The sequence below is a fragment of the Pistacia vera genome, unplaced genomic scaffold, assembly GCF_008641045.1.
Source record: "Pistacia vera cultivar Batoury unplaced genomic scaffold, PisVer_v2 Contig344, whole genome shotgun sequence".
NCBI classification, from domain to species: domain Eukaryota; kingdom Viridiplantae; phylum Streptophyta; class Magnoliopsida; order Sapindales; family Anacardiaceae; genus Pistacia; species Pistacia vera.
The window spans coordinates 1091533-1117645 of NW_022196162.1; the positions used below are offsets into that span (position 1 = coordinate 1091533).

General features: G+C 33.8%; 1 protein-coding gene across 1 annotated transcript; it reads right to left on the reverse strand.

Moving 5' to 3' along the window:
- Window positions 1-15164: 15164 nt before the first annotated feature.
- Window positions 15165-16484, reverse strand: LOC116138809 (aspartic proteinase CDR1-like). Its single transcript, XM_031424475.1, has one exon. The coding sequence runs from the start codon at window positions 16482-16484 to the stop codon at window positions 15165-15167; it is 1320 nt and encodes a 439-aa protein (XP_031280335.1).
- Between the last annotated feature and the right edge of the window lie 9629 nt (window positions 16485-26113).

A 26113-nucleotide genomic window follows, 5' to 3' on the forward strand; every position in this document is an offset into this window, starting at 1 on the left:
AGACCCTTAAAGTTTTGAAAATACTATTCCACCTCCCGTGAGATTTTTCTATAAACATTAAACAATGATGGCAAAATAAAAAGGGTAAATATGTAATTTCATATATATATATATTGGTGATTATTGTTACTTATATTTTTAAAAACACTCTTGTCATTATTTTTTTCATTTTTCTCTCTTTTTCTCCTCTATATGTTTTCCTTCTTCTTGTTTTTATTTTGATTATCTTACTCGAAGTAGCCTGATATTAAAGTTGGACTTTGAAGTTTGATTGTTTGGAATGTTGGTAGCAACCATAGTATCTAGCATAATGTGATATTTGGGGCATAAAATTTGAGTTTAGTTATCCAAAACACAATTTTTTATTTATTTTTTTTTTTTTATGACCGATAGTGTCCGAACCAACTTACATGCACTTCAACTAACTCTTCGGGACCTTGGAATTACCAATCAGGTAAGAGTTTTAATGGCTATCCTTATTAGTAACCGATGAGAGACTTGAACTCAAAACCTTTCGAATAATACACCCAATAGTCTCTATTAAACCACTCAACTATTCAAAGATAGTTAAATCCAAAAAATAATTGTGAGTCAATTTATAAGGCAAGTGCTCAAGGTTAAAGGACTTGAAGAGAAAAATAAATTAATTGCACATGATAAGGAAAATTTAAATAGCAATTTTTTTTTTTCATCCTGAGACTCATAACAATTCGTGATTAAAATAATTCTAGGTATAAAGTTGTAACACAGTTAAAAAAATTTAGGGTCCGTTTGGTTCATTATTCTAATAGTTTTTAGAATAATATTTTGAAAAAAGTTAAATTGGACGGGTATTACGATGTAGGATTTGGAAATTAACAAAAATACCTATGTTTGTTTGTTTACTAAACACCCCTATAATAAAATATTAAAAGTTAACAAAAACACCCCCAACCCACCCATTAAATACGGACAGCCGGCCACCACCGCCGAAGGGTGGTCGGAGTCACCGTATCGGCACATGACCGACTGGATCTTGCCGGTCGTGCATCGATATGGCATTTTTCGACCACATCCACAATGGCTTTGGCCAGAAAATGGTAGATCTACGGCTAGATCTGACCATTGACGACCAGATCTGGTCGCATTAGGTCGTCAACGATGGCCAAAGATACGGTCGTCATTGATGGTCAACGACAACCATATCTTAGCCGTCGTTGATGACTGGCTACGGCCAAAGATCTGGCCGTTGACAGTCAGATCTTTTGCCGTAGATATGACATTTTCTGGCCAAATCCACCGTGGATCTAGCTGGAAAATGCTAGATCGGCACACTACCGACAAGATTCAACCGGTAGTGTGTCATTATACCAGATTCCGACCACATCCGACCAGCTTCTGGCAGTGTGGCCGGAATCTAGTAAATGTGGATTGCTGGAGTGTTTTTGCAATTTCTAAAAAAAATATTTTTGGGTATTTAGTTAAATTAACAAATTTAAGGGGGTTTAAAAAAATTGAATAATATAGAATAATATTTTGAGAATAAGTCAATTTTACTGTTTAACTTTATTGGGAATACTAATAATAGTATTCTCCAAGAGTGTAATAAATGGAGCCTTAGTTTTAAGGGCAATGTTGATATTTTACATTTTTTATTATTGAGTCTCGTTTGTTAATTAACCTCGAGGGAGGTGATAGTGTTTTTGGGGTCCTGATAAAATAAACTTAAACCTCAAGGGAGATCGAGTCATTATCCTAATCTAGAAGGCGGAACAAAGGAAGCGGAGCGTGGATATTTATGAAGAGAATTTTCAAATGGACTAACGCCAACGGAGATTTTTAATATAAAAGGCCATATGAGTCTATGACTAGTCAAATGTAGCCAATAGAGTAGAGCCACTTTGCCCGATATTTAATGGAGCACAATTTTGTGCTTCAAGTGTGGGTAAAGTGGTTTCTTTTTACACCCAAATCTTAAAATATCAGCATTTATGTTCTCTCACTTATTTTGCTATAAAATACCTAAAATCTTAAAAGCTAAAAAGTTCAATTAAAACCCAAATAAGAGTGGTTCCAATCTTTACTCCAAAAATACACTTACATGAGTAGTGTTTTCTACCCACATTTTTTTAATCAAAAAACCTCAATTTCCATTCAACTCTCTATTTAATTGTAAAAGCTAGATGTAGAACTCAAATTTCCCAAGGACAAGAACATAATTTCCCTATTCAATATAACTTGCATACTCGGGCTATGATCTGAGCCGAGCCGTTCGCAAGCGGTTCGGGTGAAGCTCAAGTCACAAATCGAGCCAATCTCGAGCCAATTTTAGAAACCTAACTTCTTCTTCCTCTGTCGACTCATTTCTCCTTCTCTTTAATCTTCTTCACTTTCTTCTTTCTTCTCCTTCTCTTTTTTTCTCCTCTTTGTAAAAATGCAACAAAGCTTATTGATGGCACCTTAGATCTACCGATTTTATTTCCTTATTCTTCACTTTTTTTTTTTCCTAAATGAGTTTTGGTGTTGATTGATGGTGTTAGGGGGCTGTGGCGGTTTGATTCTTAAGCTGTGAGCTACTGTGGTGTTTTTCTTGATAGATTGTTGTGTATTTGTTGATTTTTATGGGTTGGGAAGGTGGGGTAGTGGTGGTTGACGGTTTGAAGAGGTTGGTTAAGGGTAATTCAAGAAGGTTTGGGAGCTACCCACCAGCTGTTTAGGAAAATGCCTCACCAACTGCCCAATTTTCTTTTATGTTTGGTTTCTTTTGGGGCTGAAATCAAGCTCGAGCTCAGTTCGATTCATTGTGCATACAGTGAATTGAGTCGAGCTCAAGCTACTCACGAACCCCAAATTCTCCATCGAGCTCGAACTCGAGCTCCAGAGCTCGAGCTCATCCTGTACATGCCACATCGAGTTCGATTAGCCCAAAGCTCGACTCGACTCAACTTGATAACAGTCCTATTGCATACTAAGCAATTTATTTTTAGGGATTTTCTCCAACATAGGAAGTAGAATCAACATAGGATGAGGAATCCAAGGGAATAAGGAAATCAAGTGAAAATAGAAAGTGTTATGCCAAAAATACATACTGATGTCACACCAATCAAGGCTCAACAAGCACTTAAAAGTTAAGGGTGAGCACGGGTAGCAGATAGAACCAGAACCTGCGAGTAGAACTGGAACCTACCCAGAACTAACACTGTGCGGTAGGTTCCGGTTCCATTTTATTAGAACTAACACTGTAGGTTGTTCTGGTTCTTATGTGTGGGAGGAATCGGAACCTGAAAAAGAACCTAAAACGAGTACCCGGTTTGGAACCTGTAACATACTTGATTTGGAACCTGAGCTCCAATGAAATATTTGTGCATAATGGGGGGTTTATTATTTTACATTAAAATTTTAAATAGAAAAAGTTAAAATTTAGAATAACCTAATTAAATAAATATACATGATTTTTATTAAATATAACTACACCATATTAAAACTTTATATATTATATTAAGTTTTGATTAATTAAGTTTATAATTGGAATTAATGATCCAATTAAAAGTGTTTAATGTTATTAAAAGATCATTTTTTAATAAAATAGATTTGTTGAATAATATATATTTAGTTATTTACTTCAATTATCAGTTCTAAGTATATCTTAGTAAATTAGCAATTAATTAATTATATATGATAAATTGATAAACATTAATAAAATTAATTACTAGTTAATTATCATACTTAATCATTATACATTACATTAAGTTAAATGATTACTTAATTATATAATTTTTATAATTACTTAATTGATTATAGTATAATTAATTATAGCATTACATTAATTGATTAATACTTAATTATTGACTTATAACATTTAGTATATTACTTAATAAATATTAGAATTTAATTAATTATGTATTACATTATAGATTTACAGTATAATTACTTAATTAATTAAACATTTCATTACAAACATAGTACAATACTTATTAAATGATTAAAAATTTAATTAATTATAATTTACATTAAGATTTATAATAGATTACTTAATTCACTATAACATTACATTATTATAGTACGGTCACATAATTATTATTACATTACATAATTAATAATTGCTTAATTGATTATAACATTATTTATAAATATTAGTAATTACTATTTTACTACATAAACATAGTACAATATTTAATTAAATGATTGAATATTTAATTAATTATAACATTACATTTAAATTTACAGTACGATTACTTAATTAATTGTAACATTAATTAAATGATTACTTAATTAATTTAAATTTTTATTAAACAAATTAATTATAATATTATATTAAAGATTTAAATATGATTACTTAATTCATTGTAACATTCATTTATGTATGATTACATAATTAATATAAAACATTACATATTAGATTATTTTAATTGATTATGACATTATATTATAATATTAATTATAACATTACATTATAAATAATGATTACTTAATTAAATGATTAGAAATTAATTAATTAAGCATTACATTATAGTTAAATAATTACTTAATTAAATTAACATTATTACATTACATTATATTATTCACTTAATTAATTATACATTACTAGTTAAATGATTACTTAATTAGTTATAAATTTATAATTATATATTATAAACATTAGTAATTTACTATATTATTATATTACTTAATTAAATGATTAAAATTTTAATTCATTATAATAATTACATTATAGTATGATCACATAATTAATTATAATATTACATAATTAAAATTACTTAATTGATTATGACATTATATTATAAACATTAGTAATTACTATTTACTACATAAACATTAGCACAATACTTATTAAATGATTAGAAATTTAATTAATTATAACATTACATTATAAATTTATAGTACGATTACTTAATTAATATAACATTAAATTATAATTAAATGATTATTTATTATTTAACATTCTATTATAAATAATAAATTATAATATTGTATTAAAAATTTATAGTTGATTATTTAATTCATTATAGTATGATTATATAATTCATTATAGTATGATTATATAATTAATTATAACATTACATAATTACATGATTATTTAATTGATTATGATATTATATTATAAACATTAATTATAACATTACATTATAAACGAATGATTACTTAATTAAATTATTAGAAATTTAATTAATTAGTATTATATTATAGTTAATAATTACTAATTAATTATAACATTATACATTTACTTATAGTAATCACTTAATTATTTAGCATTACATAGTTAAATTATTATTAATTAGTTATAAATTTATAACATTACATTATAGAGTTATAGTATGATAACTAATCAATTATAACATTCCATTATAGATTTATATATGATTACTTAATCAATTTAATATTCTATATAGCATTAGTATTAATTAAATAATTAGAAATTTAATTAATTACAATTAAATTATAGTTTATAGTATGATTACTTAATTCATTATAACATTACATTATAGTATGATCACATATTAATTATAACATTATATATTAAATGATTATGACATTATATTATAAACATTAGAAATGTACTACATAAACATTAGCACAATACTTAATTAATGTATAGAAATTTAATTAATTACAACATATTAACATTACATTATAAATTTATAGTACGATTACTTAATTAATGTAACATTACATTATAAACAAATGATACTTAATTAAATTATTACATAATTAATTATAACATTTTACATTACATTATATATGATCACTTAATTAATTAGCTTACATAGTTAAATGTACTTAATTAGTTATAAATTTATAATATATATTATAAACATTATTAATTTACTACATTAGTCATTAGTACTTACTTAATTAAATGGTTAAAAATCTAATTAATTGTACATTTATTAAAATTTATAGTGATTACTTAATTAATTATAACATTACATTATAAACATTAGTACAACATTTAATTAAATAATTAGAAATTTAATTAATTATAACATTATATTATACATGTATAGTATGATTACTTAAATTAATTATAACATTACATTATAATTATAATTATTTATTATTACAATATCATTATCTACATTATAAACATTAACAATTTATAACAATAAATAACAATTTACAAATAATTGTTTGTGTCTTGGTTTTAAAATTTTATGTAAATTATGATGAATTGATTGAATTCAAGTGTTGCCTAGGGATTAAGATTTATGAGTTACATTGGACACAATGATGAGTAATCAAAATTTTTAGGGGTGTATTTGTAAACTTTTAAGGCGTTTTTGTCTTTTTAAACTAATAAGGGGTAGAGCTGGGCAAGGGACCGGTCCCTTGCGGGCCCAGGCCTGGGCCCGTTGGGACTGGTCCCAAATGGACCAATCTCTCATGGGCTTGACCAGTCCCAAGCCCAAGAGAAAAACCAGGACCCAGACCAGGCCTTAGGCCTGGTCGGACTGGTCCCATGGCAGGACCGTCCTAGATCAGTCCCAGGGGGTTTGAAAAATTTTATTTTCCCCCCTCAATTTTTTTTTTATATTTGTGGGGCAAAACAAAATTTTATAGGGGTTTTTATTATTTTTTAGGGTTGATTAGTAGTTTCTAAAATTTAATTATTTTAAAAAATAATTAATTAATAATTAATTTTAATTTTAACATAATGTAATACACATTTCACACATTCACACTTCACAAATAAACAATTAAATAATTTGTTTTATTAATTATTCATCTTCATTTCATCGTCAACACTAGTTACTTATTCAATCTGTATTCCTAAAGAGTTCGAGTAGTTCGGGATCTTCAAGGTGCTGTTTAGTCTTCTTTTGCATGAGTCCAATCCCGTAAACACGTTCACTTCAATCATCTCATCGGTTAAAACATCTTCTGTCTTCACATCCGACCACTCGTTGAAAATGTTGACTCGAATGCAATTGTAAAAACCGGCACAAATAAAATGTCGTGCCATTTGGGATATAATAGGGAATTGACTTCTTGTTGGTTCCACCATTGAAGAATATCCATGCAAGTTGCTCCTTCACGTCATAAAGTCAAGTCCACCTGTAGGTAGCGAGTCATCTCATTTGGTCTATGTATGTACGAGTTGGAGCTAGAGCTGGAGCTTCTGCCACGTCCCACACGCCCACTTGCTCTATCCTTGAGGGGGGCTACATCAAGGTCCTGATCGCCTCTCCTAGACGTTCCACTTCCACTTCCACTTCTACTTCCATTGTATCTGTTCTCATATAAAGAAAAAGCCTATCCAATTGTGTTTAAAGTCAGTCAAATAAGACGTATAATCATGTCCTAAATAATAGCCTAACTCTTATTACACGTTAACTACGGATAATTAAACCTAGATCTAGAAAAAGGCCTATCCATATAAGAATGGAATATCTAACCATATCTCTTATATTTTTCTTTCATACTTGAAACAATTTCACTAAAAATGTTATCATATTTATATTGATCAAAAGTTTTGCAATTTGAACTAAAATATCTAACACTAAATGAGTAGTTGGATAATAAATACCACTTAATGTATTAGTAGCATCATAAAAAATTTAAGAAATGAATAAAAAAGTTTACAAACCGCCCAATCATATAGTTACAACTTCCTCGATAGTTCTTCCGGTTGACGAAATCTGTAATTTGTTTCGCGATTGACAAAGCTTTTTCCAACATCAGTAGGTAGAGTTCCAACGATAGGCATGTCTGTACATAACTTCAAAGGTCGAACCGGTGGGTCCTTTGCTTACATATTGACTACTCCTGCCTCTTTTATTGCTACCCCGACGATAAATCTGATAGCTCTACGCACCCTCTCACTCTTTGAATGTATAGCATCTAAACCTTCTTCAACTATCAAATTGATGATGTGACAAGCACATCTCTGTGTATAAATTTGCCTTCACCAAGCGGATCCAATTTCTTTTGAAATAAGATATGGCTGCGGTGTTAGCAGCTACATTATCAAGCATTAGCGCTACAATTTTATCAGTTAATAAATATTCTTGCAAAACTTCAAGAATTGTAAAATATAGTTTCAGCACTATGTTTTTCATAAATGGTTTAAAACCTAACAATTTTTGTTGTAAACCCCAATTATGACTAAGAAATGTACTGTAACAGTTAAAAATCGGTTTTTGATCTACAAGCCCATATGTCTGATTAGTGCAATAGATATATTCCTAAAATTTGGAAATCGTTTTTAAGTTTTTATTTATTTTGTTAATAAGTTTTAGTATATCTCTTCTACTTGTAGTTCTAATAACAGGGTATATGCTGGACAAAATGCTTTTAACCATATTAACAAAAAAAGGTTTTCAGATAACAAATGGGAGAGTCCGTAGCAATATATATCTTGCTATTTCCTCTTGTACAACATGTGTATTGTATTGCCGTTGAGAGAGTTGAGGATTAAAATTAGTTAGTTTGAATTTGTCTACCTGATCCGCTTAAAATGCATTTATTTGGGGATGCTTCTTCTCTACGGTCGTCGCATCGTCGAAGTCCCCTTCTCAGCCCCAATAATGGTTCCACATACATTACATATCCACACGATTCTTCCCCCCCACCTTTGTCTTGCGTTTTGATTTGGTGAGTATCCCGAAGACATCGAACACGACCCTCTTTGATGGTTGGGGGGTTGGGCTATGTCCGTGCCTGTTACTCGCAGCTACATGTGTTTGGCTACACCCGTCCCGACCGAATGTGATTGTAGAATACAGCTGCATCCTCTGGAGGAAAGGTGAAAATGGATTGAAGTCTTCAATTTCTTCGGTGGATGGAACGTAAAACCATTTGGGGAAGACATTATAAATTTATGATAAAATAATAAATAATTAAAATGAAAAGAAATTAAATAATAATATGAATTATATGATATTTAAAATAGAAAAAAATTTGAATAATATAATAAATTATAAATATAAATATAAATATAAATTGAATGAGAAATTGATGGAGATTGGGAGGAGAGTGAGAGAATGAAAGAATGAGAGATTGATTGGTGTGAAAAAAATTAAAGGTTTTGGTTATTTATAGTGTAGTTGTGGGGGGGAAAATGAAAAAAAAAAACTTATAATTATATAAATATAACCTTTGGTCAGTTGACCGTTGGCAGCCAACGGTTAATTTTTTTTTTTTAATAAATTTTATAAATTTCCTTGTTAGTCCTTATAATTTATACTTATTTTGGGGGGTTTAAGTTATTTTACAAAGGAGTAAAATGATAAAAGGTAAAAAAAATTTGGGCCCAGGCCCGGGCCTTGGAGGAGGGCCCATTGGAGGGCCCGGGCCCCCCTCCTTAGGCCTGGTCCCGTTTTGGGACCAGGCCTCGTAGGACCGATCCTAGGACCGGTTTTTGGAGCAGGGCTTTTGGGCCCGGTCCCAAATGCCCAACTCTAATAAGGGGTAATTGATTTTTTATAGGGTACCCGAGAAAGGAACCAGAACCTGTATTTTAGGTTCCGATTCCTTAAATTTAAGAACCTGCACTATGCAGTTCCGGTTTCGATTTCTTTTTTTGGGAACCTGCATTTTACTGTTCCGGTTCCAGTTCCCCCGAAAAATACAAGGTACCCGGAACCGCTCACCCCTATTAAAAGTAAAGTGGTATTAGCTATTAAAAGTCAAACCGCCTCAAAGAGATATTATATAAGACATGTCCCACCTTTATCAAAATAAAGGATCAAAATGAATAAGAGCTCTCCATGTGTCAAGGCAACTTATAAAAGCACTAATTACGTTGAGCTTAAAGGTATACAAATTAGTAACTCTCTTCATGAAATAAGGAGGCTAGGCATATGAGAGCTAGGCATATGTTTGAGCTTCATTTTTTTCTTTGTAAAAAAGCATTACTCCATTTTTGTACACCTTACAGGCAATATCAGAAAAATAATCAAAGAATAATAAAATAACAATGGACGTAGGATTCACTTTAAATATTCGAACCACTATAAAAATCTCTTTTGACATCTTTTATTTATGTTTCTACAAACATATGTCACCACAACTCTCATAATCATTTCACATGTAATTTTTAAGACTCTCTTAGTACTTTGCACTGCGACGTCGTTGGTGTCAAAATCATGCATCAACAGTTTGGTGCTAAAGGAAGTGCTTGATTCACATCAACTCTCCATGTTTTTCCAACAAGTCTCAACTTCTTTAGCAAATTTCAGCTTCTTTTCCCAGAATCTTGTTATCAAATGTAAAAATCTGAGCAAAATAAAGTCTAAATCTGGAGAAGCCGCAAACACAAGAATTGTAGCCCTTCGAGTCAGCTTTTTGATGATTTAAGAATCATCAAAATCTGAGGTCTACAGCTCAAATTATCATCAAAATACTAAAGCTTGTTCCATCTCAGAGCTCTCAGATTGTGCGGCTAGATCACTCAGATCGAACGCATCAAAGCTCTCAAATCACATGGCCAGATCACTGATATCACATTTATCAGAGCTCTCAAATCGCATGGCCAGATCACTCAGATCGCACGCATCAGATCAGATCACTCAGATATCGTGACAAGATCACTCAGATCGCGCGCATTAGATATCTCAGATCACATGGTCAGATCACTCAGATCACGAGCATCATATCTCTTAAATTGCGCAACCAGATCGCTTAAATTGCATGTATCAGATCTCTTAGATCGCGCGGTCAGATCACCCAGATCGCACGCTCAGATCTCTCAGATTAGAAAGATCTCTCTCTAGCTCACAAGCTATCGAGCTCCCAAGCTCTCTAACTCCCAAGCTCTCAAGTTTCCAAGCTATCGAGCTCCTAAGCTCTCTATCTCCCAAAGCGCTCAAATCACATGTTCAAGGTCGTTGAGATCACGCATTCAAGATCATTGAGATCACGCATTCAAGATCACTAAGATCATGCAGTCAAGATCATTGAGATCACACGTTCAAGATCATTGAAATCACGCGTTCAAATCATTCATATTGCACTTTCAAACGCTCAGATCACACTTTCAAGCGCTCAGATCGCTAACCTTGTGTTCTCAGATCAAGCTTTGCGCTTTCTGATCGAACTCCTTGTGTTCTCGGATCAAGCTTCGCACTTTCTAATTAAACTTCTTGTGTTCTCAAATCAAGCTATATCTGATCGAACTCCTTATGTTCTTAGATCAAACTCTACGCTTTCTGATCGAACTGTTTTTATTCTCAGATCAAGCTCTGTGCTTTCTGATCGAATCCTTAAGCTTCTTATGCTCACTTATCGAGCTCATAAACTCGCTCATTTGCTTGAGATCATGTGCATTAGATCGTTCAGATCACGCGCTTCAAATCGCTTAGATCGCATGCACATATCGAGCTTCTTAAGCTCTTAGATCGCAAGCTCCAGGTCAAGCTCCTTATCTTGAGATCGCGCGCTTCGTTTCGTTCATATCGCATGCCTCAAACTCCTAGATTGAGCCCTTATCAGATCGTGATCAACTTCTAACTCTTAGATCGTGATCAACTCTCAACTCTGAGATTGCAAACAACCTCAAATCATGTTCTCAGCTCTCATATCGCGATTAGTTCTTAGTTCTCAGATCGCGATCAACTGTCAGTGTCAGAAAAATAGTCAGAGAATTATAAAATAACAGTAGATGAAAAATTCGCTTTAAGCATCCGAATCACTATAAAAATCTCTCTTGTTAATATTTTATTTATGTTTTTACAAGCATATGTCACCACAACTTTCATAATTATTTCACGTATAATTTTTAAGACTCTCTAACACTTTACATATATAACGTCGTTGGTGTCAAAATCACGCATCTAACAGAAAGTGAATATGACTAGGATTCAATCCCAAACAGGAGAGAGATCGCGTAATTCTCTTAAAAACAAACATTTATTTTCTACCCGAGCTCCTACCCCACCAAGGAAAGTAACCTCTTAAAATTCTCTCTACTTTACTATGTAAAAGAGACTAATGGCATAGAATGGTACACAACAATTCATACGGAAAAGCTTCATACTAAGCACTCCAATTGAAAGCTAACTGTAACGAATATTAGCATCTTACTTCTGTTTAACACTGCAATCCTGCAAGAACTTTGCTATTTCTTGTACAAAGCAGTGGTCTACTTGACGAAGGCTTCAGGGACACCAAGTCAAGGATAAAGTGATAAAGCTACACATCACGACAGGGATCCCTCTCTGCAACTCGACTTATACCAAGAAGAGCATGAGTCCCTTCGTAATTTTATTAACCAGTTTCACTCTAAAGTGATGAAATTTAGAGCTGCAAAACATACCTACACCCGAAATGCATTTTACAGAGCAGTAAGAAAAGACAAACTTTATGAATCCTTCAGAGAACATAAATCTATAAACTATATATGAAGGCGAGATGAATAGCTCTGCTTGCTGCGGATGTCGAGGAACATATGTCCTAAAGACATAGGCCAAAGAGTGGGAAGGACTCGAGAAAGAGAAAAGAGGATAACTGTGGGAACAAGAAACAAAAGCAGGCAACCCGACATTACCCAATAGCCCAAAGCTTTGACATTATTGCCACCCCAAGCGTATAAAGGAACAGAAATGTTATACATACTACTGGTTTTTACTAACTGTTAGATACCTTGGTAGGAATCCTTTAGCAAAAACCCATCTAATCCTATCAAAGATCTAATCGAATGAAACCTTCTTTAACTGCAGGGAAATTGTAAAAACATCTTACAAACCTAGGTGCCTCATCATCTTTAGGTTTACAGTGGCAATCTTAGTCATGGATTCAAAGGCTAGTGAGTTTTATTACATCACAGTACCTATACAGTAAACTGTATGCCTCTTCATGGTTTCCACCTACGTTCTTTAGTGCCTGCCCTACACCATGTGTGTTTACTAATCTTCACCCCCCAATTATCGAATGTTTCATCTCTGATTTCATTCACATTAGGTTTGGGGTTTGACTTGACTTTCCTCTGCAAATTCCCTAGCTACCCACTTAGTCTTGGCCTCTGAATTAACCCTAACTATTTGATAGTTTTATTCAAGGTTGAATGTCATCTTCACTTGACCTTGAAGCATGTATCCTCCAATGGTAGCCAGGTGTAGCACACTCGGTAGTGAACTTCTCATTCTCATTCTTCCTTTTTACCTAATGCAAACCTCACTTTATCACCTCTCTAAAGTGATATATGTATCTAAATGTTTGGCCTAATTTCTAAATGAGGTGGTTCTTTTTTATCTGATTGCTCCACAAATTCTCTTTTTACAACTTCCCTAGATTGTTTTGCAACTTCACTCTCATCCCCACTTGGCCACTACCAACATAATCATAATCATCGTCAGAATGGTAATCTCTCAAATTACAATCCTCATCTCCTAAAGGCTCACTATCACTACCCTTTCCTTGAACTACTTCCACCTCACTATCATCCCCAAACCCGCTCTCATTTGTCTTCCTCACTGTCAACCCCACTCTAATTAGCCCCTTCAACATCTATCAATTCCTCATGCTCTACATTATAATTCACCTTCAAAGAAAGTTTTGGTTTAGTTTTGGGTGCAGTTTGGGTTATTCGTTCACCGACATTTTTGGTTACTTTATGAGAAAGGATGGGATTATGCAAGTGGGACAACATCAATGTGCATGTTAATCCTATGAATACCCCTCTCACTTAACATCAATTGGCATGTTAATCCTAAAAGTACCCCTCTCACTAAACATCTTAAACATGGAGGTGAAATCAATCTCATTATCTACCCTGTACTTAGTACTTGAGCAAGGCAAGTTGACAGACGCATCATATAATTCATCAGCACTTAAAGGCAACCCACAACTCAACATCCTAGCATCGTCTATCAAACTAATCCTACTATATGTGTCAGGAGTAACATACGAAATCCAATAAGGTTCTCCAAACATGGTTATGTCAAAACTAATTTTTTCTTCTTCAAACCTTTATCAACAATACATAACACACTATATGATCACCTAAGTGCACAGTAACAATAGTATAACCCAACTTTTATTGCTTCATCAACAAGTCATAACATTTATTTTATTACTTCATCAACAAGTCATACACAAACACACTATATCACCAAACAGTACACCACAACAGAACAAAAGCAACCCTAAATATACGCTACAAAAATAAATTAAGAAAACAATTTCATCATTTTCTCCAAAGCACGAAACTACCCAGTACACTTATATTGTACAAAACAACACCACCCCCATTTCGTTCACTTCACCAAACAGCTACGAAACAAAACATGGTTATACAAACAGCTCCGCTTCGGTTGCAACAGAAGTAAAAAAATCTTAATAAAAAATCAGTTGTCATAACAATAAACCCATTTTAAACTCCATACAATATTACTATCAAATAATATTAAAAAACCCATTTTTTGACCTAACAAAAAAGTGGTTCATTCATATAAAAGATCATATATACAACATGCATTCACATTTGTCATACCATTAACAAACACACAAAAAAAACATAGAACCAGATATATGAGCAAAGTTCCCATTTTTATAACAGAAACCCATTTTATGACATTATTCATTAGATTACAAAAACCAATGTTTAGAGTACCTTCGGTCTTTACATACTTCACTATCATACAAGAAAACTTTTTTAGAAAAAAGACAAGGTTTAAAGTAACGGTTACAGAAGAAACTAACCCCATTCTTCTTCAACTTCTTGCACCAGTGTCTTCACGATTTCAAAGTCGTGAGCTTTCGGTTTTTTGTTTCGCTAATGGTTCTTCATTACTTGAAAATGGTGAGTTCTCTAAGGGTTTCATTCTCTGTGTATTTGACGCGATGATGGAAGGAAGAAGAAGTGAAAAGTGAAAAGTTGGGAATAAATAATCCATGTAGTATATATCCTAGGGTGATAAGCGTACCCATCAACGCTAGCTGAAATTTTGTTTTCAACTTTCAAAATATAAATCAGGTGCAAAGACTTTAATGCCCCTAAACTGTCTGACTTAACAAAGTTGTTATAACAATAGTCTGACATAAGAGGGGGAGATTTGGTGTAATCTAAACCTCAAAAAAGGGTTTTTTTTTTTTTTCGTAATTAAACCTAAAACTGACAAGTATTAGTTTGTAGTATCAAGTCATATGCTCTTTATTGTAGATTTTCTCTTTTATGACACATTAAGTGAATTTATTGATACTTTTTTATTAACCAATAATTTGATTACATTAAGCACAATGAAACTTAATCACGCCTTGGTGCAATCGGTTGGTTTAAAAGACAGAGTCTTTTTCTCAGTATCATACCCAACCAAAAAATTGGTCTGCGCCAAGTTACCGTAAATTGGAAGGCTTCGTTCATCTTTATCACCCATAAATGTGAAACAAACAACTTCCTCACTAATTCTGATGAATGTGTTCAAAGGACTTAACGTCACATCCGCACCAGTGAAATGTACTGTTATATTTGGAACATTCAAATCACTCCTCGCACTGTAACATAGATCAAGTACCGCCCTCGAGTCTTTGATAGGCTCAGCATCAATGGCTTCTGAAACAGCTGAGATCATTTTAGAGTTGAATGATTCCGGCAAAAACGTCAATGTAGTCCCTGAATCGATTATAATGTTACCCTCCAAATCTCCTTCTGAGGAATCATTAAAAACAATTCTATTATTGTTGCCAACACTGATTGCTTCAAGTGTAACAAAGTAGAAAGTTTTTGGTTCTTTAGAAATCAAAGGAGTCGAAACGACGCCAGAACCCGAAACGACGCCATTGCTACCGAAGTTAAGTTTGCTTGAAGCATTATCCTCTGATGATGAGAATGACAATGGAATCAAGCAGTAAGAAAATTTGCCACCAATTGAATCACCCAATTGAGTAACAAGGGATACCTCACCGCCTCCAAGCCCAACTATGCCAGTTGTTTTATTATCAAAAGTACCATCATTTTGGTGTCCGCAACCGATGATGGTTTTCGGCAGACTCTCAGGGCGGCTAGATGTTGAACCCAAAGTAACAGTATCGATAGCAAGATCGCCACGTGAGAAGGAATTGTCACCGTAAGAAACTGAATATAGGCAAGTTTGGTCGTTGGAGCAAGATGAACCCTCAAGGGTTTGACATTGGTTTGAGGAGCAAGAAAGTTGTTTGTAGGTAGAGGATTTTGTGGGGTCGAAAAAAGGAGCTTCTTGGTCGAAACACTCAGAGCAAGGTTTGCATTGTGTCCATATAAGATCACTACCAGTATCGGCAATGGCGAGAATCTGAAAAGGTGGGGAACCGATTGAAATATTTATAAGATACTCACCATGGTCGGAGATTATATCAGCTTGTGCTGTATTTGGATTGAATCGGTTGACATGATTAAAAGAACGACGTATGGCATTGAAGACTCGTTCATAGTGAGTTTGTTTTGGGTTGTAAATGGGAGACTTTGGGGAGTCACGATGGATTAGTTCAAGACTAAACCCTTCGCTCTTTGCTTCTGTAAAACAAACAATGGTAACTGATAATATTGAAAATGCAAAACAGAAGAAAAAGCGACTACTCCAAACGGGTTCCATCAATTAACTTGTGGTAGTGATTAAGAAGATGATGTGGGTAGGAAATCTGTATTATCTGGTTGTTTATATAGCAAAAGGGATTTTTTTTGTTGATTTAGTGATCAAAATTAGAGCAATTAATGTGATTTGGATTTTGGAAGTTGACAATTGTTTGATTGTTGGATTTACTTTTTGGGATTTTCCACTATCTTAAGGAATCATACAGCCTTAAATTACATCTTTGATATATAGTAAGAGCATCTTTAATAGTACTCTTTATTTTTGAAGAGCATTTTTCATATAAATAAAGAGTATCTTGATTCATTTTTAAATATAAAGAATACAATTTTTATTCAAGTATAATATACTCTTTAAATTTAATGAAAATACTCTTTAATTTTAAGAAAGAGACTTAATGTGAGAGAAAATTAATAAATAAAATGTATAGGAATTTGTAATTTATTAATTAAAATTAGGATAGAAAGTAAAATTTGACTTTTTAAATGTGGAGAGTCAAATTCACTCTCTAATTTATATTTTAAAGATAAAGAGTCTGTTGGACTCTTATTTTTATGGATAAACTATTTATAATAAAAAGTTTGGGTCATATAAAGAGTCATTTGGAGATGTTCTAACAAACTAGGTAATTAGAAAAAAATTATATATACATTGAATTTGAAATTATTTGCACTGTAACAAGATAATAATTAATAAGTTAGAACTAATTTTGTTTTCTCGTTCATACTTTCAATATCAGACTTTCAAAGCAATCATTGTAACAGTGATTTTTGTAGTTTGATTCCTTAAAAAAGAAAAAAAAAGTTACACAAAAAATGAAAAAATCAATATCAGAGATAGATGGATACGAAAAAACATTGAAATAATGAATGATAAAAAGGTTAACTTAAAAATTTACATTTAAAAGTAGAAATATATTGGAAATATTAGATTTTTCATTGAATGACAATCTTAATGCTGGAGAAACCGTATTGGAAAAAAATAAATATTTAATTCATGATATCAAATAATGTTTTAGTTCAAACAATAAAGGAAAAACAATATTCATTTTTCAATGTTATTAAATTTGGACCTGATTCAAGGGGAGAGCTAACCTAAGGCAATTCCCTAATTTAAGTGGAAGCCAAAAGGCAATTGCCTTACTTCCGTTCACCTCATCTGCATACCAGAAAGTACTTTGAATGATGCATGCAATACTTTGCCATATACGCTGTCATATTTGACATTGTAATAAATGGTCAATTATTAATACTGTTAATGATATTTTAAATTACTTATTCATAGACGAAGATATCTTGATCTTACATGATATTTTAGAACTAAAATCTATGGAATTGGACTATTTTGATTAGAAGAAAGTTTAGAGAATTACTGAGTATTACAGAATTACTCTCAAATTTTGTCATTAAGTATAACCTTTAACTTTACCTTTGTCATCGTTGGATTAATAAAAATGAATGATTTATAGAGAGTGCCAAATAATTAAGTCAAGAATTTAAGTTATAGTATCGTGACTCAATCAGTTAAAGGATAAATTAGTAATTTAAAAATTGAAACTTCTTTAGCTTGATGATGGAGTCAAACCCTTTCTCAAAATAGGCTCATACAATTGAGGACAAAAGAAAATTTCAAAAAAAATGAAAATACAGGCTGTGAAATATGAACAACAAATTTAAATGTAATCTGTTCATGAAACTTTTTATGATTTTGTAATTAATAATTGTTTAAGGAAATCAATGCAAGAGAAAGGGAAGTCAATATAACAAAGAAGGAAAGCCAGCCAAGACAACAACTAGCGAATGACAAAAAGGAAATAAATCTGCTCAAATCATAGCAGAAACAGAACAGATTCCAACACTAGACATAGAAGAGAATTTACCAAGATTATACCTATACAAGGTCAACCATGATTTCTTTCCATTGTTGATATGTGCTAGTTAATACACACCGCAATTCTCTCAATGCGGTGTAACGATAATTTTCTTTTTATTATCTAAAACATATAAACAATACATTCAACGTTCAATAAAAGAATATAGTTTATCCTTCATGGTATCTGAACATTGCTCTTGCCTTGTCCCTTAAACACTACAGCAACCACACAATATCCTGTTAAATTCCTAAGATAAGAATGTGAAAACTTAGGAGTTATCTATGTATTATCTAATTTTAACATTTAAAAGTTAGGATAATCCTAACTTAGGGTTATCAAGATATCTAGATTTAGTCTATAACTAGAGATGTATGATATGTATTTCTTTAAGTGAATAAGAGTGTATAAGTTTTTCCTCTATTTTCATATCCGTACTCATCCACTTCGAACATAGTTGTTAATGTGTGATTTTCACACCAACAACCTCACACGAACAAAATGCTAAGAAGGTTTTAGAAATTACACATGATTAATGATTATGGTACTGAGATGATATATGTTTGAAGAAACATACATAAAATATTGATAAGAGAGATTTTTAAAGTGGTTCAGATGCTTAAAGCGAATTCTACACTCACTATTATTTTATTATTCTGACTATTTTTCTAGTATTGCCTATAAGGCGTACAAAAATGGAGAAATGATATGTTTATAGAGAAAAATAAGCTCTCACCTATCTAGCCTCCAGCCTCTTCTTTTATGAAGAGAGGTGCACATTTATACCTTTGAGGTCAATGTAATGAGTGTTTTTGCAAGTTGTCTTGACATGTGGGAACCACTCCTTAATCCTTATCTTAAAATGGAATAGGATTGATATAATATCTCTTAGGTCGATTTGGTCTTGACAGCTAAGGTTATTTTGTCCTTTAAGTGCTTGTTGAGCTCTGATTGGTGGTACTGACATCAGCTTATGTCAGCCCTGATTTCTTAGGCATAACAGAAGCTCCCCAGTTCTTGAGATTCAAGGAATTAGATCTTGAGAACTTCATGATTATGTCACGACCTGACTTGACTTTAGAGATGTTTACTTTTTGAGTTGAGAGCTAGAACTGCAATCTGAGAGCTTGGAATGATCCGAAGCTGATCATGATCTAGTATCTGACATAAAATGTCTAGTAGATGAATTCCTAGAGAGAGTTGACGTTAGAAGCCCAAACACATGGTTCAAATGTCCTAAATGAACATGTAAACTTAAAACAGTCATAACTTTTGATCCGGGAGAAGTTTTGGAGTCCATAAGATACACACGAAAAGCTCATTCCGAGCTCCATGTCGTGGCAATAGGGAACCAATTGGGGTCATTTTTGAGGTCAAAATCCATCGTTTCAACATGTTTTGAGGCTGTTTTGAGTTTTATACGTGTTTTTTTTTTTAAGTTGGCAGTTGGTCACGATCTAAGAACTGAGAACTGATAATGATCTAAGAGCTGAGAACATGATCTGAGGTTGTTCACAATCTTAGAGCTAAGAGTTGATCATGATTTGAGAGCTAGGAGCTGATCGTGATCTGATAAGGGCTCGACCTGAGAGCTTGAGGCACACGATCTAAGCGATCTCAAGCGCACGATCTCAAGCGAACGAGCTAGCTTATGAGCTCAATCAGAGAGAATAAGGAGCTCGATCTGAGATCATAAAGAGTTCAACAGAAAGTACAAAGCCTGATTTGAGAACACAAGGAGTTCAACCAGAATGCATGAAGTTTAATCTGAGAACACAAGGGGTTCAATCAGAAAGCGCGAAGCTTGACCTAAGAATACAGGGAGTTCGATCAAAAAGCACGAGGCTTGATCTGAGAATAAAAGAAGTTCGATCAGAAAGTTCGGAGCTTGATTTGAGAACGTAAAAAGTTTGATCAGAAAAACTGGAGCTTGATATAAGAACACAAGAAGTTCGATCAGAAAAAGCGGAGCTTGATCTAAGAACACAAGAAGTTCGATCAGAAAGCGCGACACTTGATCTAAGAACACAAAGAGTTTAATCAGAAAGCACGAAGCTTGATTTGAGAACACAAGGTTGGTGATCTGGGTGCTCAAAAGCACAATCTGTACGCTGGGAAGCGCGATCTAGGTGTTCAAAAGCACTATTTGGCCACTAGAAAGTGCAATCTAAATGACCTTGAACACATGATCTCAATGATCTTGAATGTGTAATCTCAAGAGCTTGGGAGCTAGACAACTTAGGAGCTCATTAGCTTAGGAGCTAGACAACTTAGGAGCTCAATAGCTTGGGAGCTCGTTCAGATTTGAGAGATTTGATGTGTGTGATCTAAGCGATCTGGTCACACGATCTGAGCGATCTGATGTGTGTGATCTAGGCAATCTGGCCACGTGATCTAAAAGCTCTGATGCGTGAGCGGTCTGGCCATGTGATCTGAGAGATCTGATGCATGCGATCTGGGTGATCTTATGCATGTGATCTGAGAGCTCTGATATGTATGATCTGAGAGATCTGATATGTGCAATCTGAGCGATAAAGATGGGCGTTTGCCCCGACCCCACGGGAATCCGGCTCGACCCAGCCCAAATAAGGCAGGGAATCCTCGAAAAATTCGGGGATAGGGCCGGGGATGGTCCTCAGAAAAATCCCCACACCCGGGGATGGGCTGGGAGAGGGGATAGTGCAATCCCTATCCCACCCCGTCCCAGTGGAGCCCAGCCTGCCCAGCCCCGCTTTTCTGAGAATTTTATGTTTTTTTTTTGTTCCCTTTGCGAGATTGTATATAAAATTAGAGTTTAAATCATGGTTTTAAGTAATATATCTAAGTTTATGATATTTACTTATATAATACTTTCTAATGTTTGTATTAAATTTATAGAAAAATAATTTAAACGAGGGAGTCTAATAATTAAATATATGTATTATTACTTTGTGAATTTCACAAAATAATAATACATGGCCCAAAAATAAATTTGATTAGATTATTACAATTTACCAAACCAATATATTATGAGGTTTATGTCGCAATGGATGATTTGAGTATATTATAAGGTTTATGTTGTAGCTTGAAGGATGTTTATATTTTATTGCTTTGAAATCCAAGAGCATGTTCCAATTTTTGCCAAGAAATTGTTGTTATTCACCATATTCATATCAATTCTCAGCGAAATTTTCTTTCAAGTATTTATTTTATGAATTTTAGTATATAAGACTATTTCAGTGGAACATTACAATGCCTCAACAACATAAAGCATTAGAATGTGGAATCTAAATTCCTCTATTTAATACTATATAGAAAATGTGTCACTAACTTAGTAACAATTAAATTAGTTTATGGTGGTAGTTATGTATTGCTTTTTAAATCTTAATTTAAATTTTACAAGAAATTGTTGATTTTATATTTTCTTACCTTAAATTCAACCTTTTTAATGAATTAACTACTGAAATTAAGCAGTCAAATTGTCAAATATAGTACCTACCAAAGTGCTATTTTCTCACAATTAAAATAATTATAATAATTTAATATTATTGTCATGAGAACATGCGAAAAGTTTTGATCTACATGGGGCAAAAATCTCCGCACAAAAAATCCCTGTTTGGGGGATAAATCCCCGCGAAGCCCAGTTCATCAGGCTAGGCTGGGATGGGGATGGGAGTGGTTCCATCCCCACGGGCCGAGGACGATCATGAAAAAAATCCCCGGCCACTGGGATGGGCCGGAGATGGTCATGGGAATGGGTAACAAGGACAAGGAATGGGGTCCCCAACCCCAACCCCGACCCGACCCATGCTTATCCCTACTGAGCGATCTGGCCACACGATCTGAGTGATCTAGTCACGTGATCTGAGAGCTCTGATGCGTACGATCTAAGCGACTTGGCCACGCAATCTAAGATCTCTAATCTGGAATAGGCTTTGGTATTTTGACAATAACTTGAGTTGTAGACCTTGGATTTGGATGATTCTTAGACCAACAGAAAGCTAGATCGAAAGGCTACAATTCTTGTGTTTACTACTTTGCCAGATTCAGACTTTATCCTACTCAGGTTTGCACATCTGATAACGAGATTCTAGAAAAGAAGCTGAAATTTGTTGAAGAAGCTGAGATTCGCTAGAAAGACAGGACTACTTATGTAAATCATACCCCTCCTATGGCGCCAAACTGTTGATACGTGATTTTGACACCAACGACCTCGCACATGCAAAGTGCTAAGAAGGTTTTAGAAATTACACGTGATTAATGATTATGGTCCTGAGATGATATATGTTTGAAGAAACATAAATAAAAGATTGACAAGAGAATTTTATAGTGGTTCAGATGCTTAAAGCGAATCTTATGCCCACTATTATTTTATTATTCTCTGACTATTTTTTATTGCCTGTAAAGTGTACAAAAATGGAGAAATGTTTTGTTTACAAAGAAAAATAAGCTCTCATCTATCCAGGCTCCAGCCTCTTTTTTTATGAAGAGAGGTGCACATTTATACCTTTGAGGTCAATGTAATTAGTGCTTTTGTAAGTTGTCTTGACACGTGAGGAACACTCCTTAATCTATATCTTAAAATGAGATAGAATTGATATAATATCTCTTACGTAGGTTTGGTCTTGACAGCTAATGTTATTTTGTCCTTTAAGTGCTCATTGAGCTCTGATTAATAGTGTTGACATCAACTTATGTCAGCCTTGATTTTTTAGGCATAACAATAGTGAATTTTGTTTCTCTCAAACTTTTTAAAGATAATTATAGGTTGTGCAAAACACAAATTGAAGTACTAACTGAAAGTTAGGAGATAAAAGGGTTCTTAGATAGAACCTATCCTAAACCTAATGAGTTTATCAACAACTCAATTGCAATATCCGAAGAAGCTACAAGTTGCAACTAAAAAGGAGTATGTGATGAACCCAAATTACATCCATTGGAGGAAATCAAATCAACTTCTTCCTAGATAGATTGTTGCCACTCTTTCAAAAGAGGTTCTACGACTTGCTATTAGACTTAAAAAATCAATACAAGTATAGAGAACTCTTGTAGATCACTGTGCCCAAAACACTAAAGACTAAGAGTTCTATTTAATATAAAAAATGCATTTGCATAACAAAAAGAATGTTAAAAGCACCAATGAGTATAAATTTGTAATTGTTGTTACAAAAACTCGAAACAACTAAAGATACCCAGTCGACTATGGCAAGACTGCGTAAGATTTATGTGTGATTATAAATAACCAACTAAGAATGGATTGGAGAATCCGCAAAATAAGAACAAGAGAGACTTTTAAAGTGGTTTGGCGGGTTAAGACCAAACCTACGTTATAATATTGCTTAGTATTTATATTACACACAAGGTGATTACAGGAGGATAACAAGTAATAACGAGCTAAGACTTTCTCAATGTGAGTTTCATATGCTTGTGCAAATAATCAATCCACCAAAACGAAGAAGGTGCCCCCTTTTTATACACACAGTCTGACAATGGTTGAGGGTTGGTATTACAGGGTGGATTACACGCATAACCCCCCTAATCCGAATCTGAGTCAGCCCCCTCTCATGCTTAAGTCTAAACACTCATGCTTAATACTGATAAGATTGTTAGAGAAGTCATCTGCTATGAGAGCAACACGTGAGACAATTCTAACAACTAAATCTCAGTATGGTATATAAACAGATGGCATAAATCTAGTCATCGAAAAATCATACACAACATTAACCCCCCATTTTTTAAGGTTGAAGTCGGGCTTCAAAAACTTTCCTCTGGCAATTTGCACGATAGATGGAGCACCAGCTGTGGCACCTGGTCGTTGGGGCAAGCTTGGGCTGTCTTGTCAAACTTGACGTCTCCCCACCTTTTAGCCCACGTCGCTTAGTCACATCCAAGGTCTCTTCTATTGACCTTTTGACAGTGCAATGAATGAAGATGTGCTCGTGCGCCTTTCCTAGGCGTACGAAAGCATTAGAAATGATTGCAGTTAGGGAGGCAAAAGGGCGTATGTACCTCTTTGTCGAGCACAATGAAATGACGGCAATGATGAAGGTTTCGGGAATGGTTAATAGTTGGCATCCCCTCCTATCTATAAATACAACCACCTTGGCTTGGGTTGTCTTCTACCATTGCTTTCGTTCTTTTGCATTTAGAAAGAGGTTTTTATAGTTCCTTCTGATTCATTATTCAGTAGAGGCTTCAGAATTTCCTACGGCAAGGTTTGTCTTTCTCCTTTACTTGACTATGTTTTCCATTTCGTTGGCATAATGCCTGACATGTTTTTAACTGAAACCTTTCTCCCTTCTTTGCAGATGTCGCCATTCGACACCTTTCTTTATTAGGGAGGAGACGAAAACTATAGAAACAACAACCCCCACCAGTTGTCATTGGCACCTCCATCGAGTGAGGTCCGAGTCATGCTCCCTCGCTGTACTTCAAGCTGTGATAACAAGGTTACTTCTCAGTTGGCCCGCCCTAACCAGGCAGAACCTTCATTTGTTGTTCCTCTCGGCAAGTTGTGCCCCAACTAACTGAAGGTTGGTACTTAGAGGGGTGTTGACGATTGAGGTAAGGTCCTGATAATTGATTCCTCTAAAAGTGAGAGGATGAGGAGAAAGAGGAGAAACGTTCGAGCTTCTATTGAGAGGGCCATGCCCGAGGCCGAGACCTCAAGTCATGCAAAGGTTAAGGCAAGGACTCCTATACAGGCAATAGGGGAGTTCGTAGACCATCTCCACATTCTGCTGAGTTCTCTCCTCGAGTGTGCCCCTAGGGCAGCTTGGGAAGAATACAAGAGGCTTGATCAGGCTGCCCTGTTGAGAAAGGCAGTCGTGGACTAGACTCAAGTTTGTTTTTCCTCTTGAGTTTGTCGTGCCCTTTTATCTGAGTATTCGTGGCACTAACGATAACTTTTCTTTTTCTCTTGCAACTTTTTTCCCTGATGACCTTCCCCTTTCATGAGGCATACCCTGACTTTCTGGGTCAGGGCACAATCCGAAGAGAAACTAGTGAGGTTGAGGGAGACTACGTTAAGTAGCACTTATTATAGATTTATTAAAAAAAAAATTCCTTTAAGTGGGGGCAACTAATAAAACGAGTAGGGTTCAAAAATCACTTCCCTGAGTTTAATTAAAGGGAAGTGATATTTAGTCCCCATTATTTTCTCTTTAGCCCCCATATTCAATTTTAAGTGAGGTTATAATAGTAATTAAAAAATCCATTCTTCTTCCTCACTGGGAATTTGTGATACAGAGTGTTTTATTTTAATGGGTGTGAAACTATTTTATCTCCTGTCAAAGTGGAATTTAGAATTGATTACTTGATTGTAAGAGGTTTGAGGTTGTGATGTCGTAAACAAATTAATTCATATATGTATATAACGAATTTATGATACCACTGTTTTGTTTTAATGCGTATGAAGCCTATTTTTCCTTCTATCGGGGAGGGATTTACAAGTAATTACTTGATTTTAAGATTTTGAAGTTATGGTTTCGTAAACAAATTATTCTATATTTTTGTAATAACAATATTGATTGATTCTTTTCTCTTTTTTTTTTTTTTTTTTTTTTTTTTATTTTTTTTTTTTTTTTTTTATTTTTGTTTATATAATTTTTTTATTTAATTTTTTTTATAAATTATTATTTTTTTTTTTTTTAATTACAATTATCCACACTTAAGGATAGAGGCTAAAAGGGGAAATAGAAGGGGCTAAAATACTTCTCTTAATTAAATATGTCTATAAGGTCTTAGAATAATTATTTATAGGCCCAAACGTTTGGGCTTGGAG

What these genes read in the sequence shown, in the direction of transcription:
- LOC116138809 (XM_031424475.1), bottom strand. Translation starts at nt 16,484, where the DNA reads ATGGAACCCGTTTGGAGTAGTCGCTTTTTCTTCTGTTTTGCATTTTCA.